The following is a 15,419-nucleotide window of genomic DNA, read 5'->3' on the forward strand; positions in this document are numbered from 1 at the left end:
TGATGCATGTAAACCTGTTGTAGGAGACTCCAAAACAAAATTAGGAGCCTTTAAAATAACATAATAAGGGCACTTTAAATTAAAAACTTCAAAATGACTAACTAAACCTTTGAAGAAAATAAATGTCAACCATTATTTACATTCATGCAGAAAATTGTTTTTGTAGTATGATGTGCACAGATAAAATCAGTGAACGTTCAAAGGTTCAGTCTTTGACACTGGTCAGGTGTTACTCATTCAACACCTGATATTCAAATAGATAGACTGATTATTTAAAAACTATGACAAAGAAAACCCCACTTTATATCTGTCATGACAGCATGTCAAGTTTGACGTAATCATTCTTCATGCCACCCATATCTGAATTACGCATAAAGGATAAACTTCAAATGTACAACGATAAGTCAGTTTGTGGTGGAAGACAGGGCGGAACATATCGAACAGCTCCTCCCCTTTTTTAAAATAGCCAGTAGCGTTTAGTTTATATCTAAATAGGACGGAAGCAAATGCAAGTGCAATAAAGTTTAATGAACAGCATAAACTCTCAAAATGCTCAGTCCAGACAAAGACAACTTGAAGAACACAGAGAATAAAGATGATCTCTCCTAGGCGAGGGTCTGATCAGGAACACAGACAGCAGGAGAGCGTGACGCAGGGACTGAGACGGGCAATCCTGATGAGAGTGGACGGAGAAGATAACCCAGCGGTGAGAGCGGAGGTGAAGCGATCCCGATATCCAGTGGAAACAGGAAACACGAGGGAAACAGGCACGAGACACGGGAACGATCTGACAAACAAAAGACGAAAGACATTGCATTAAATAGGAAGGCTGATGGTTTGCAGCTGCCGCTGATGATGGTAACGCCCACACGAAACACTCAGTGCAAACGAGACACACATACACACAAACAAACAGACAAGACCAGAATGAGACAGTGGATCTACCAAGCGTGACAATATCACAACTCAGCCAGAGCCGTTGAGCTCGGTAAAGCCGCAGTTTCCTCCTCATCTCAAATCGTTCCTCCTCCTAATTTCCTCCATATCGCTTTAAAATATAGAATTCTGTGCAGAATTCAAATGGGTCTGATACGTTTTCTAATACGTGCCGACTCTGGTCTCTCGACCGGAGCAGACTGTGTGCGTACTTCGGAGGTTCACGTGACACTAACAAGAACCCAGACTTCATTCGGCCAAATGGATAGCATATTTACACTGTCTGAATCATTCCCTATCCCCTATATAGTGCACTGTGTGCCATTCGCCATGTAGAAAATAGTAACTGTGTGAACGAATTGATTTCAGGCCCAGCTTCAGCTTCTATGTAGGTAGGGGGCGGGACGCTTTGGATTCTAGAGAACAATTGATTGAACAGAAAATCCAATGAGAAGCTGAAGAGCAAAATGATTATACATTAATTTGAGGAAAATCTCTGCATGAAAGACCCGTGACTGCAGATCAAAGTGCTTCTGCACTTCTCTCCGATACGGTAGAAAAATGAAATGAAATGAAATGTGGAGGATTTTATCTTTGACAAGATGATTGCCAGGTCAGTTTGCGTGACAGGATGCGAAAGAGACCAACCGTTAATGCTCTGTTTAGTTCTTCTTTAAATAGGAAACCCTCCTTTCGAAATGAGCAATGCACTCTGATTTGCCGGCTGAACCAGTGTGTTGTGATTGGTCAACCGATTCGAGTGGGTTTCGAAAATGTCACTCCCCTTACCATAACCGCAAGTTTCAACACACTACTAACTCAACTCAACCAGGCTCTGACCCATTTTTTTTGCGCCCGCCTCAAGGCTGATTTATACTTCTGCGTCGGACCTACGCCGGAGCCTCTACGCCGTAGCCTATACGCTTTGGTTTTAATTTATACTTCTGCGTCGTTGTCCGCGTTGACGCACGCAGAGGTAGCATGTGAAACCCGAGGAAGCGGTTTGAGCAGACCAATCACAGCGCTTGCGTCAGCGTAGAATTGACGCGTTGTTACATTTTTGGAGAGGTGCACGTCAGGGTACGCCAAAGGGTAAGCGCGCTACGCAAAGCCTACGGCGTAGCTACGGCGTAAGTTCGACGCAGAAGTATAAATTGGGCTTCAGGCAGGAATTGTTTAAATGAGGGACATTGTAACGTGACTTTCCCAAAAACTCAAGACTACAATCGATGTTCAGAATGTTCGAATGATGATGTTCAGAAATGGTTTTATTGATATAACTCTCTTTGCAGTGACTTGGTGCTTTGTAACTTTGCAGACGTTTTTCATATTCAAACAGCAACATTACCGATAAGTTGAAAATGTAAAAAAGCATAATAGGTCCTCTTTAAAGAGATTCAATCATAATATAATCTTCACTTGATTTAATATTTTAAAGTTAAAAGGCATCCTTCCTCATAGGTCTAATTTAGGAGTAGTTCACTTTAAAATAATATATACCACATGATTTACTCGCCCTCAAGCCATCCAAGATGTATATGACATTCTTCTTTCAGACGAATACAATCAGAGTTATATTAATAAATGTCCTGGCTCTTCCAAATTTTATAATGGCAGTGGATTGCAACCAACAGATTGAAGCTGAAAAAAAGTGCATCTATCCGTCATAAACGAACTCCACACGGCTCCGGGGGAATTAAAATAAATTAATTGAAACAAGCAAAGTGGTAAGAATAGAAAGAGGTTGTTTTTGTAGGCTATAAATATCCACTGCCTTTGTATAACCTTTTTTTTTTTTGCAAAAAAATTAAGATTTACAGATTGGATGTAACTTAATTTACACTTCTCTCTTCCAATAAATCACAGTTACACTATTACGTTTTGTCGGCTGCTGAACTGAGGAAGACAAACACGGAGGAGATGAATAACTTTAGAGTGAACTTCACCACAACTGAAACATCTACAAACTCCACAACTCAGTCTTTTGACTTTATGGACATCTGTGGATACACCATTTGTTTGTTGTTTGGTCTTCCAACACACTCAGGGCTGGACTGGTAATCTGGCATACCGGGCAAATGCCCGGTGGGCCGACGTGCTTTTTGGGCCGATACATCTCATATTTTTATTTTTATTTATTTTTTACGGCCCATAAAACTCGTACATCGGCAACCCATTCGTTTTGTTTTGTTTAATTGACGGCACTGGGTTAGTGCCGATGTAATGCATTGGTCAAAAAAAAATTCATATTTTTTTCCAATGACAGACCGGCCCATGAAACACGTAGATCAGCGGCCCATTGGTTGTTTTCGTGATTGACACTGGGCTGGCCCAATCAAATCTTGAAACACCTCCCCCTTTGTGCTTTGAGTGAGCGTGCAGTGTCAAGTGTACTGTGTACCTACCTATAGTCTGAGAGATGGAGAAGAAACGCAAGGAATGTGCAGAGAAACAGCGTGAACAATAGATATAGGCCCTTCAAGCAGACGCTGTAAAATGTGTCAAAGTATATGCGTTTTCTTCAGCAGCAGGACCTTCATCAGCTCCAGTGGCTGATGAGGAGGATAGTGAGGAGGATCAGGAGAGAGATGAGAAAGTGTAGAGTCTGTGGTAAGCAGAACTACTTTTTAAAACACTTTGGCTATGAGTGTAGGAACCCATTACCTAGTTACGCATTATTTCCATATCTGCATTGTTGACGATTACAGCAATTTACTAGAAGTTTAATGAGACGCGTTTGTATCCATGTTTTCCGCCAAAATAAAAGCTTGATGCAGTTTCCGTCAAAATAAAAGATCATGTGCTTATCTCTTTCAAGTTTATAAATTAGTACAAAACTAATTATGAAAGTTTTCTTTATTTTTCAGTGCATTTGTTTTACAATATATGGCTATTAGGGTACTGTCTTGAGATTAATTATAACTATTATTATATAGTAGTGTAATATAGTAAATATAGTTTTATACTAAAAGAGTTTTTTTTTTTTTCTGTGTTTAATTTGCACACTAAAAATGGGTTGGAGCTTTTAATTTTTAACTCTCAAAGTGCACCAGATTGATGAGTTTAACATTAAAATGCACACAATTTTCTTAGGGGGGGGGATGCCCCCAAACCCCCCTAGAGGGACAGAGGTCCACCCACCACAGTTTTACCAAAGATCATGTGGGAAACACTGGTATTGCTATGCCAGTGCATCTTATAGCTTGTTTTTTGATGCATCGCTGCGGAGTATAGTTCAATTGTATTAATAAATTACAATTTTGTACTTATTTCATCTGTTAACTCTCACTCGTTCCTACTCACTCATTACATGCCATTAGTGGTTTTCATATTCAAGGGCGTGCAAAGATGGGTGGTGATGATCATATGTAGTGGGCCAGTCTGTGCCAAAATGCCAGGGCCGATTTTCTGTCCCAGTCCAGCCCTGAACACACTCCTATGTTATATGGCTCATCATTAGAGGTGAACCATATGCTGGTGAAATACTGTCATCCTCTCCGTCTGGGTCCTGTGAGTGAACAGCTACGCCGGTGAGATACTGTCATCCTCTCCGTCTGGGTCCTGTGAGTGAACAGCTACGCCGGTGAGATACTGTCATCCTCTTCATCTGAGTCCTCTGAGTGTACAGCTACTAGGGCTTAAACGATTCCTCGAGTTACTCGAGTTACTCGATTACAAAAATTCCTCGAGGCAAAAACTCTGCCTCGAAGCCTCGTTAAATTCCTACACTGTAAAATCTAACATTCTTACTAACTTACGTTCTTACTAACTATTGTTTAGTTAACTTAATTAATCTCCGACAATGTGTTGAACTTACTTAAAAAAATAGTAATCTGTACTGTTTGCATGCTATGCCTTCATTACTCAGAAAACCATATTAAACATTACTTGACTGGTTTGAGTACTATTTTGCCAAAGCAAATTTAAATCCTATTAATTCTTAATAGCCTTTTCTCTAATTTCTTTCACTTTTGCAGTCATCATTCTTCTTAGTTGCATACGCTCATTTTCCAGTCTTGTTGAATGTTATCGTCAATACAACTAAACATTTTGGGAGAACGTCATATAAGTTGACTTCATAAATTCATGTTGATGTCCTAAAATCAACCTAAAATTCCTCACCATTATTGTGATCCGTGTTCCATTTGGTTGGGCACTTGGAACTTCATTTATATCATTCTGATTCTCTTCCAATTGATGCAGTGATGCAACATGAAATCACAGTTATTTGATTTCAAAGGAAGTGAAGTAATACATATTATATATACAGTATTTATACATAAATTATTTCCATTTTCTTAATGAATGTATTTATGATGTATAACATGATTATCATATTAAATAATGATCTTTTTACATTTTAATTGCAAACATTTATGGCATAAACTTTTAATTGGGTTGATATAATCCCTCTATATTTGTGACAATATCTTGCAATTTTGCTTGAGTCACACACAGACTTCAACATTCAGCATGCAAACCACAACAATGATAACAAGTTTTTTTTTTTAATTACTTTAATTAATAGACCATTCCAATTTTATTTGCTGTCTCTTGTCAATATAACCCCAATAACGATAGCAAATACAATTTTAATGGTTAAATAAAGCCAAAAATGGTAAAACAAAGCAATTAATTAATTCATGCCGCAATGCACTCTGGGAGTACACTCCCTCAGATCACAGATATAATTAAGTTGACAAAACTTAAATAGATTAAGTAAGAAGAACTTGATGTAATTAAGTTATGCTTACTTACTTAAATTAAGGCAACGAGTTTGCACAATTTAATAAATTAAACTGAACTAATTAGTTTTTACGGTGTATGTAAAATGTAATTCACTATACGCGGATCTATACTATAGCGCGTGATACATTTTGAATTTATTTGGCACGATGGCGGAGAGTAGAGATGTCCATAAACGGCAGAGAATGTCTAAAGTTTGGGATCATTACATACTTAAAAAGGAAGAGAACAAGGTGCAATGTGTCTACTGCGAAGTAGACCTGGCATACCACAACAGTACGACTTCAATGATTCAGAATCTGAACCGAAAACATCCACTCCATGCTCTCACCAAGCGCCACTGAAACATAACCTAATGGTCTGTTCACACCGAACGCGAATAGAGCGTCAAATAAGCGTCTATCGCGTTTAGTTAGACGCTTAAACACTCGCTCGAGTTAAAATTTTTCAACGTGCGCGGAAGACGTTCGCGCCATTCGCGACGCCCGGCGCGAATGATGCGTCTATTCGCGTCTTTGCACTGACTTTGTATAATCTACTCGCGCAAATAATTAAAGTTGCGTTCGGTGTGTGAACCCCTTCACTTACACACACAGACACACACGCATACACACACACACATGCACCCTCGTCTCTCTCACGCGCCAGTCAGATCAATTGCGGCAATGCATCACATATGCTTAAACGTTCATGTAGCCACGCAACAATTATTTCAGCATGCATTCACTGTATACACCGCGACGTGATGGAGGAACACATATTGTATTGCAGTCTTTGCAAGACCTTGTTTGTATGTCACGTCTTCCAAATAGTTACAGACAACAACAAAAAAAGAAATTCCCCAGCCTGCTTCTCCAAATCCACTCGTACTTTTGGGGAAGACATTTTAATTGGCTAGCAAAGTAATTGAGCATAGAACATTGTTGGCACTTATACTAAATGGGTAAAAATTGCAATAAATAGGGCTAGTTTTGGAGCCAAATGTTGGAGTTGGATTAAGTTTTTTTTGTTTGTTTTTTGAGAAATAAAAGCCAAATGCTTGATAATTTTACAGCCACATCATTTTCGGTATGCATTATTTGTTTTAGTTGTTTAAAAACACACAAAAAATTATCCGATTACTCGATTAATCGACCGATTAAGTGCTAGATTAATCGATTACAAAAAGAATCGATAGCTGCAGCCCTAACTCTACATTGGTTAACTACTTCTTACCTCTCTGACTGAGTCCTGTGAGTGTACAGCTACGCTGGTGAAATAATGTCATCCTCTCCGTCTGGTCCTGTGAGTGAACAGCTACGCCGGTGAGATACTGTCATCCTGTCCGTCTGAGTCCTGTGAGTATACAGCCACGCCGGTGAGATACTGTCATCCTCTTCATCTGAGTCATGTGAGTGTACAGCTACATTGGTGAACTACTTGTTACCTCTCCGACTGAGTCCTGTGAGTGGACAGCTACGCTGGGACTTACTTACCTTCTTCTCCGTCTGAGCCTTGTGAGTGTACAGCTGCGCTGGTGAAGTACTTACCTTCCTCTTCACCAGAGTCCATACTCACCTTCTTTCACGCCTGAACTTCGTTAGCATCCAGCTACGTTGGTGAAACTCTGACCCCCGTCCGGCTCTAATTGAGTCCTGTAAAAAGCAAGTGTAGGGAGGCCTCTTCCACAGAGTACCGTTGCCAACGGAGCAAAGACTGCTTTTATAGACTTTTTAATTCAATAAAGTTGTTAAACTCCACCGTTGTCTGCCTGTTGTGTTCTTGCGGTGTCGGCTCCTCACAGTGGTGCACGGGTGAGGGGCACGGTGTCCCGTTCATCTGGTGTCCGCCCTGACCTGTGCTGGTGACACACTGTCATTTAGTTTTTTTAGTCTCTCCATTAAAATCCTTTTTATTAGGATTTGTCATCACTGGCAGTCCTGTTTCAGTGTCTGATCTGTGTTGAGCGTTACCTGCCAGTGGTTTATCCTGTAACCTTTCTGAAGTACAAACCTCTCAGAAATAGAGTGATCTGCAGCACTGCATCCTGGGTAACTAATCTTGGCTCCTGTTTTCTGTGACTGTTATTTTCTGACAACTTGGAACCGACATTGTTCTTGTCAGTGCAGTTCCTCCTCTTCCTCTCCATCCAGTTGTTTTGTATTGTGGCTGTTCTCAAAGCTCTGAAACAGTCAGGACCAGGAGAGAGACGGAGAGAGAAGGAAAACTGCATGAAGAGAATGGCATTTTATCTCATTCTAATAACTACCGTGAGCACGACTATTATGCATGTCCCATATATAGTCATAGGAGTTGTTACCATTCTGGAAAAACAGATTAAGGCACTTTGGTCCATTGGTTTGATTTGTTATGTACTGGCTGGCTGGTTTTGTTCAGCCTGTTCTTTATCTACAACGGGCTGTAAAAGTCTCTATTTTTTTCCGAAATTATAGAGTGTTTCTACCAAAATGGGCAAGTTAAAGCAGCTGAATGATGCCTCCAAATATTTCCTCAGCTGTGTCCAAGAATGAACAGAGATTTTGTGTTTTAAATTTAACATGCTAAGTGTGTGATACATCGGTGAGTTTCCATGTATGGTAAATGTTTTCGTGCAGCAAAAAGTCACACACACATATATATAAATCAGTCCACAAAACAGCACAGATATGTATACATCCAGAGAGACTGGGCTTTCAACTGTAGGTGTCAAACTCTATTTATTTAAATTTCTTGTTTTCAACCACAACGATACTGCAATAATGACACTTTGTTGGTTTGGCATTCTATAGTGCTAATTCAACCCTTTAAACTATTGGGTAAAATTAGTCTGAGCCTTTTTTCTTTTTTTGACAGAAGAAAGAATTTAACTGAAATCCGTTCATGGGAAATATGATACACAATGATATTTTGCCCTTGAATGTAGATGAACCCAATTTACTGAATATAGATTTTAATAATTTCTGATAATTTTAAATTATGATTAAATTATCACATTTTGTAAGCTGCTGAACTGATAAGAACAAGTCAGAGGAGATAAAAAACTTTACAGTGAACTTCACCACACCTGAAGCATCTACACACTCCACAACTCTAATGAACTGTCTGGATCAAATTGTTTTTTAGTCTTATAATACACTTCTATGTTAAATGGCTCATCATCACAGGAACAGAAAGTGTTCTTCATCCTCAATCTCTCTGTTTGTGAGCTTGGTATCTGTCTGAATGGTTTGATCTTTATACCCTCAGTTTGGTTTGCAAGTTTCAATACTTTTATTCTGTCCCATTTATTCTGAGGGACTTCTTGTGTCTGTATGTCAGCAGCGTTTGAAATCGCTGCCCGTATTTATTCTTAAGAAAACTATCCGTTTTGTCAATTTAAAAAAGCTGTCACAGTAAGCATCTCAAATAGTCGTAAATTATTTTCATCTTGAACTATTTTTATTTCTGCTGAACTTGAGCATTTTTATTTGTGGATGTAAGATTGCGAGGGCACACAGATTAAACAAAAATAATGATGGGCAATGATAGATCATCTGTAGAATTCAATAAAAAATAGGAAAGTTCATTTTAGTTTCATGTTTCAATGTTGTTTTTGGTTGCCACTGTCATTGTGGTTTGTGCATTAAAAGATGAAGTCTATGCTCGTCCATATCAAACTATTTAACATGTTCATGGGCATGGTTATTAAAATTGGTCTTTACTGTTTTTAATAAACCCTTTGAATATATGTTTATTTTATCACTGGGCCATCTGAGTAAGTATGGTTTACCAGGTTACCATCTATATTGTGTGTGGGACGGGCAGGTTTTGTCGATGACCCAGTGTCACCTTTCCCTTATGGAGGCTTTCCACTGAGAATGTTGCATTAAACTTGACATCCTATCATAACACAGATGATTTAAGAGTTTGTTCTCTCTCCTTTTCAAATGCTTGGTATAAAAATTTTAATATTTGGTGTTGATTGAGTGGCAGGTGTGCTGACCAGTGTCAGAAATACTATTTGATTTTTCTACTGTATACATATATATATATATATAAGTTTAATATATATAAAGATCACATTAATTTAGCTGGCGTGAGTCTCAGTTTTTCTGTTAAGGTCATCTTGTAAAATGTGTCTTGGTGCACATAAATATTTTAACAATTTTGTCAGTAATGTAATGTCCCACAAAGATTAATGAAATAAATATTATTTTAGTCCTTTTAGTTAGGCATTTAAATAGCTTTTTTTATTTACATATGGTTGTTTGAGTATGTGTTATGTTTGATACATTTGTAAAGACTGAGACAATCAGACACATAACTATTTGTCATAACAATTAAGTTTTAAAGTTCACTCTTAGGAATGAAACATCCCACCACCCAAAAGAGACAAGAGAGCAGGAAAGGTTTCAGTCGCCAGGGCGATGATCAGATGATTGTTGGCTTTATTGCTATGAAAAATGTGGTCGTGTGGTCAAGATCTAGGCCATAGGAAAGACAGAAACATACCTTAAAACAGGCTTTCCTGCATTCATTTATAGACTAACTGATCTATGAATGAACATGCATCACAGGACACTGTGTGAATGATTTACTGTCTTGTGTAGTGTCTTTTGATACTATTATTTATTTGATACTATGTATTTTATTATAGAACCAATGGTCAACTATACCATGTTTTGTCTCTATAAACTCCAATCTTCGTCCCCCATTTGTTTATTTACATTACATTTTGCTAACTTTGTGAGCCATTAGTATTATAAGAATCTTGAAGATTCTTTAATTAAACGCCCAATCAAATTACATGTTCAAAGTCCTGCTTGAACAACTAGGGGTGGTGATGGCGTGATGGTGTGAGAGACCCGGGTTCGAATCCACTGTGAGACACCAATGTGTCCTGAGCAAGACACTTAACCCCTAGTTGCTCCAGAGGTGTGCGACCTCTGAAATATAGTAATTGTAAGTCGCTTTGGATAAAAGCGTCAGATAAATGTAAATGAACAAAGGGTCGTAAAGAAATTCCCTCCAAAGGGAACAACTTCTTATTGGCTCACAACCCTCCAGAGGGTGTGACATCTTCACGCTTTAAAAATCACTGATCACAAGATCACGCCTCTTAGTCCCTTTCTGAAATCCTGATGTGAAGATGACGATAAACTAGAGGTCTTCTAAGGACCCCCAAGCTTGTGCCAGCCTGCGGCCTTGTCTTTCCATTCAGTAAAGATCATCTGACTCCCACTGGTCCACTCTCATCAAGAAAACATCAGCAAAGATCAACTGGAGCCTCAACAAAATGCATCAGGACAGTTTAATTCAAATAGGCGAGACACGCAAGCATCAAACTTAGTCTCATTATTTGATACATTAATTATCCTTAGACCTTTTAAAGAAGGGCTTGTTAGAACTAAACTAATGGTTTGCTCAGGGCTGATAAACTGCTGAATGTCAAATAATGCTATAATTCTTGCTTTCCTGTATTCTGCTTCAGCTCTCTGTGTATGTTAGAGTAGTTTAAATTTTTAGTCTAGTTAATAAACTCTTGTTCATGTCACACGTAAAGTTGTCCATGTCTCAAGCTCATATCTTGAGTCCCTAATCATATATTTTGACTACAGGCTCTGAATAGTACTGTACAGTAAGAAAGACATTGCCCATGCCCCGGAAATGTCTTAGAATTAATAAACAATTAACATTGAGTGTTCATGGCACAAACCGGTTAATTGATTGTAATATTAATTTTACTTCATTAAGTTAATTCTATTAACTGATCCAAATATTCATTATTAATTATAACATGTATAGATTATTAATATTTTTTTAGAGTCAATTTGCTACACATTTCAGGGTGTGCTGCTAAAAGGAAAAGTAAATGTTCTCCTTTTTTGTGCAGCAATATCCTGCCCTGTTGAACTTAAAATTAAACAAAAAAAAACAAAATTATCTTGATTTATGTTTGTAAGTAAATGTCTCTCTCAATCATTTTATCATTTCAATATTTGCATATCTGGTGTTTTATGTGACGTGTAGCAGATGTCGTGCTCATATATTCTTGTGACAGCTGTAAAGTCACAGTCTACAAAACACAGCACAGAGATTTATACACATCCAGAGAAACTGGACATTCACTCTTCAGGGGATAAACTCATATTTTTTAATCAGTTGGTTCAAGCCACAACTATAGGCCTATAGAAAAAATGTTGCTGTTTTTCAATATTGTCAAAGGGCATGTTTTGTTTAGCAGTTTTAGCTATGGTTATTTAGGGTTTAAATAGGAAACTTGAACTACAAATTGGTTCATGTATACTTCTCTTTTTTCCTCTTTTTCATATGATCTGTGGGTTACTGAACTGAGAACACAAACACAGAGGAAATAAATAACTCTACAATGAACTTCACCACAATTGAAGCATCAAACTCCACAATGCATTCCATTGGGCTCATGGACTGTCTGGAAATCTGTGTGTACAGCATCAATCTCCTATTTTGTCTTCCAACACACTCCTATATTATATGGCTCATCATCACAGGAACAGGAAGTGGAGTCACATTAGAGTTTTTCATCCTCAATCTCTCTGTTTGTGAGCTTGGTATATGTCTGAATAGTGTGATCTTAGTATCGTCAATGTGGTTTAAAACTCTTTCAAGTTTTAAACTATTTTTACAAGGCCTATCCTTTACTGGCCGTCCCATGTTTCAGTGTCTGATCTGTGTTGAGCGTTACCTGGCAGTGGTTCATCCTGTAACCTTTCTGAAGTACAAACCTCTCAGATATAGAGTGATCTGCTGCACTGTAGCCTGGATAATTAATTTAGTCTCTTGTTTGTGTTGCATGTTCAATTTAACCTCACAAAAAAGATATATCCATACATGGCTCTCGTCGATGCAAATCTTACTGGTCTTCTCCATCCAGTTGTTTTGTGTTGTGGCTGTTCTCAGAGCACTGAAGCAGTCAGGACCAGGAGAGAGAGGGAGAGAGAAAAAGGAGGAAAACCACATGAAGAGAAGAGCGTTTAATATTATTCTAATAACTACTGTAAGCATGGTTATCATATATGTTCCACATATAATCACAGGATTCTCTGAAATTCGGACATCAGACAGTACTCCGACACACTGGTTTACTGCTTTGACTTGTTTTATTATGGCTGGTTCCATGGTATGGTATGGGACTCGGACTGCGTCGAATGACACTTGGGGGGGGGGGGGGGCGTAACGCATCTGAAGTATGAATGAAACTAATCCAATCCTGATTGGTGTTGCGTCATGACGTAACATGTGACGGCATACACGGAAGCTACAAAGGCACGCCGGCACACAACGGAGCACCCGCGGCGCTACCATTGGGCCCGATTTGTTTTGTTTTATATTCAATTGAAATGCATTTGTCTCAAATCGTCGTTAATGTATATACTGACTTCACCCTGTGCTGCAATATACATTTAGTTTTATAATAATTTACAGAAATCAGCTGCTTGAATGAAAATTGATTCCCAATTCATTCAATTAACGGACGCTCTGAGGTAAAGTGTTCAGACTGCAAATTCAGCAACGATTGTATTTAATTGTACAGTACAATCATAGAACATACATTATCTTAATTCCATAATGTCCTTAAACATAACAGTATTGATGGCCATAAACTGAGAAAGTGTGCGTCCAGTGTGCAATACTTCGAGTTGTCCTAGACGCGACGCGGCACAGTGCTGCACTTCTTGTCCAGTGCGCGACCCCCCAGTAGGCGTTACTGCACTGAGCTGAGGACAGCGACACAAGAGCCACACAGGTAGGCTACTGAGTCGCAGTCCTCGGACCGCAGAAAAGCGCTGAAACGGAGATGAAGGGGAACCTGTATTTTTTTTTTTTTTTTGCTTATTTTAACTGGCCCATCCAGTTTTCTGGAGGCCAACCTACAATCAAATTCCTGGCGCCGCTAGTGCAACAGAGTTAGCTTTTTGCTCTACAGCAAGCGCTCTGTGTCAAACTGTCTGTCCTATTTGGTGTTGTTTGTCCCATAAGAATTTTCCTAAATAAAGGTCTGCAAGAAAAAAGAAATTGCAATATAGAATCTATAGTGGCTCGGATCTTGCGTTTGCCGAGGCAGCACGTTGATTACAGGTCTACTCTGCAATAAAGATTCTGTTACTGGGATCTCGCATTGTCGAGTCAGCGCGTAGATTAAAGGTCTGCATTGCAATACAGAATCAGACACAAACTTGTATTCGTTCATTCACATTCGCAGTACAACCTTAATTAGGCATTTGCAACTTTTCAAATCTGCCATTGCTTTTTCAAATCTTCACGCATTGACTTTGCAACTATTTTCGCAATATATTAGATGCGTAACTTAACTTGTGCATTTGCAAACTGAGTGGTGGTGAGAGAAAGGGAGGGCAATTAAAAAAATTGCACTGGTAGATTTGAGAAGTTGCAAATGCCTAATAGAGGTTTTCACATTGGACCTGTGAGTGTTTTATTGTACAAGTTCTCAAATTCACATCTACATGCTCTCGAGTTTTGCTACTCTTTTACCTTGGTGTAATCTTTTCCAATCTTCAAGCAAAAGGAGCTGAATAAAATACTCTGAATGATATCAATCCACAATCTGACTTGTGAAGCAGCCTGGAATAACACACACCATGTTCGTTGTTTGGCCAGAGGAGAACTGGCCCCCGACTGAGCCTGGTTTTTCTTTCTTCTTTCTGTCACTGATGGAGTTTGGGTTTTTGCCACTGTCGCCTCTGGCTTGCTTAGTTGAGGACACTTATTCTTAATATTACTGATCTGCCTGCATTTGACACCATTATATGAGAACTGAACTGAGCTGGACGATGACATCACTGTATTCTGCAGAGCTGCTTAATAATGAAAATGGACTCTTTTTATAATTGATATACGTTATACAGTTATTGAACAGAACTGGATCAACAGTTGAATTCAGTTGAACAATGGCACTATTTTCTTTTTAGAGCAGCTTTACAGCCAAATTGAACTCTGTTTGCATCATTGATAATTTTCCTGTTTAACCCTGTAAAGCTGCTTTGAAACAGTCATTACTGTATATAGTGATATATATTTAATGGTGACTTGACATTTGCAAAAGGAATTTATAGTGTTAAAGAGTGAAAGATATTTTGTGTGTGAAAGAGAGTGATGTTTTTCTTTTAATCATATACAATAAATATAATATACTTATTATTTTGTGGTTTAAAAATTGTGTTGTTAATAAAGTGTATTTTGTTCATTGTTAATACATGTTTATATTAAAATGTATTTGTTAATTTTATTAAAAAAAAAATATTTAATACATTTTTAAATGGTTGAATTTGTGTTTCACTGTCTGCCAGTTTCTGGGCCACATCTGGCCCGGGGACCCAGCCGACTCTCAGCCAGATCCGTCTTAAAGTGCCTGGGCCAGAACTGGGCCATATCAATAAATAAGAGTCATTTTACAGTGCCTGGGCCAGACCTGGGCCATATCAATAAATAAGAGTCATTTTACAGGGTATGGGCCACATCTGGGCCAGAGGAAGTTGTTTGAGTCTGTTGTCAGTGTGTTGGACCAGTTCTGGGCCGAGGGCCCAGCCAGAACTGGGCCAGAGTTGAAGCAAGGATGAGGCCCAGAGGTGGGCCAGACAAATTTTGCTATCTGGTTAGTGGCTCGGATCTCGCGTTTGCCGAGGCAGCGCGTTGATTACGGGTCTACTCTGCAATGAAGATTCTGTGGCTGGGATCTCGCGTTGTCGAGGCAGCGCGTAGATTTAAGGTCATACATTGCA

General features: G+C 38.8%; 1 protein-coding gene and 1 pseudogene across 1 annotated transcript; both read left to right on the plus strand.

Moving 5' to 3' along the window:
- Positions 1-595: 595 nt before the first annotated feature.
- LOC143716488 (uncharacterized) lies at positions 596-8,142 on the plus strand (annotated as a pseudogene).
- Positions 8,143-12,028: 3,886 nt separating this feature from the next.
- On the plus strand, positions 12,029-15,044 carry LOC143716489 (chemokine XC receptor 1-like). The gene is made up of 2 exons (XM_077209048.1): positions 12,029-12,799; positions 14,988-15,044. Exons 1-2 carry the CDS (start codon positions 12,029-12,031, stop codon positions 15,042-15,044), a joined length of 828 nt encoding a protein of 275 aa, XP_077065163.1.
- Positions 15,045-15,419: the final 375 nt, after the last annotated feature.

Source organism: Siphateles boraxobius, unplaced genomic scaffold (genome assembly GCF_051911475.1).
Source record: "Siphateles boraxobius isolate OS27281-9 unplaced genomic scaffold, OSU_SipBor_1 6, whole genome shotgun sequence".
NCBI lineage: Eukaryota > Metazoa > Chordata > Actinopteri > Cypriniformes > Leuciscidae > Siphateles > Siphateles boraxobius.

Excerpts from the sequence above, each read along its gene's own strand:
- LOC143716489 (XM_077209048.1), top strand. The coding sequence starts at position 12,029 with ATGAACTTCACCACAATTGAAGCATCAAACTCCACAATGCATTCCATT. Across the intron at positions 12,800-14,987 it reads TTATTATGGCTGGTTCCATG|TTTCTGGGCCACATCTGGCC; the intron begins GTATGGTATGGG and ends ACTGTCTGCCAG.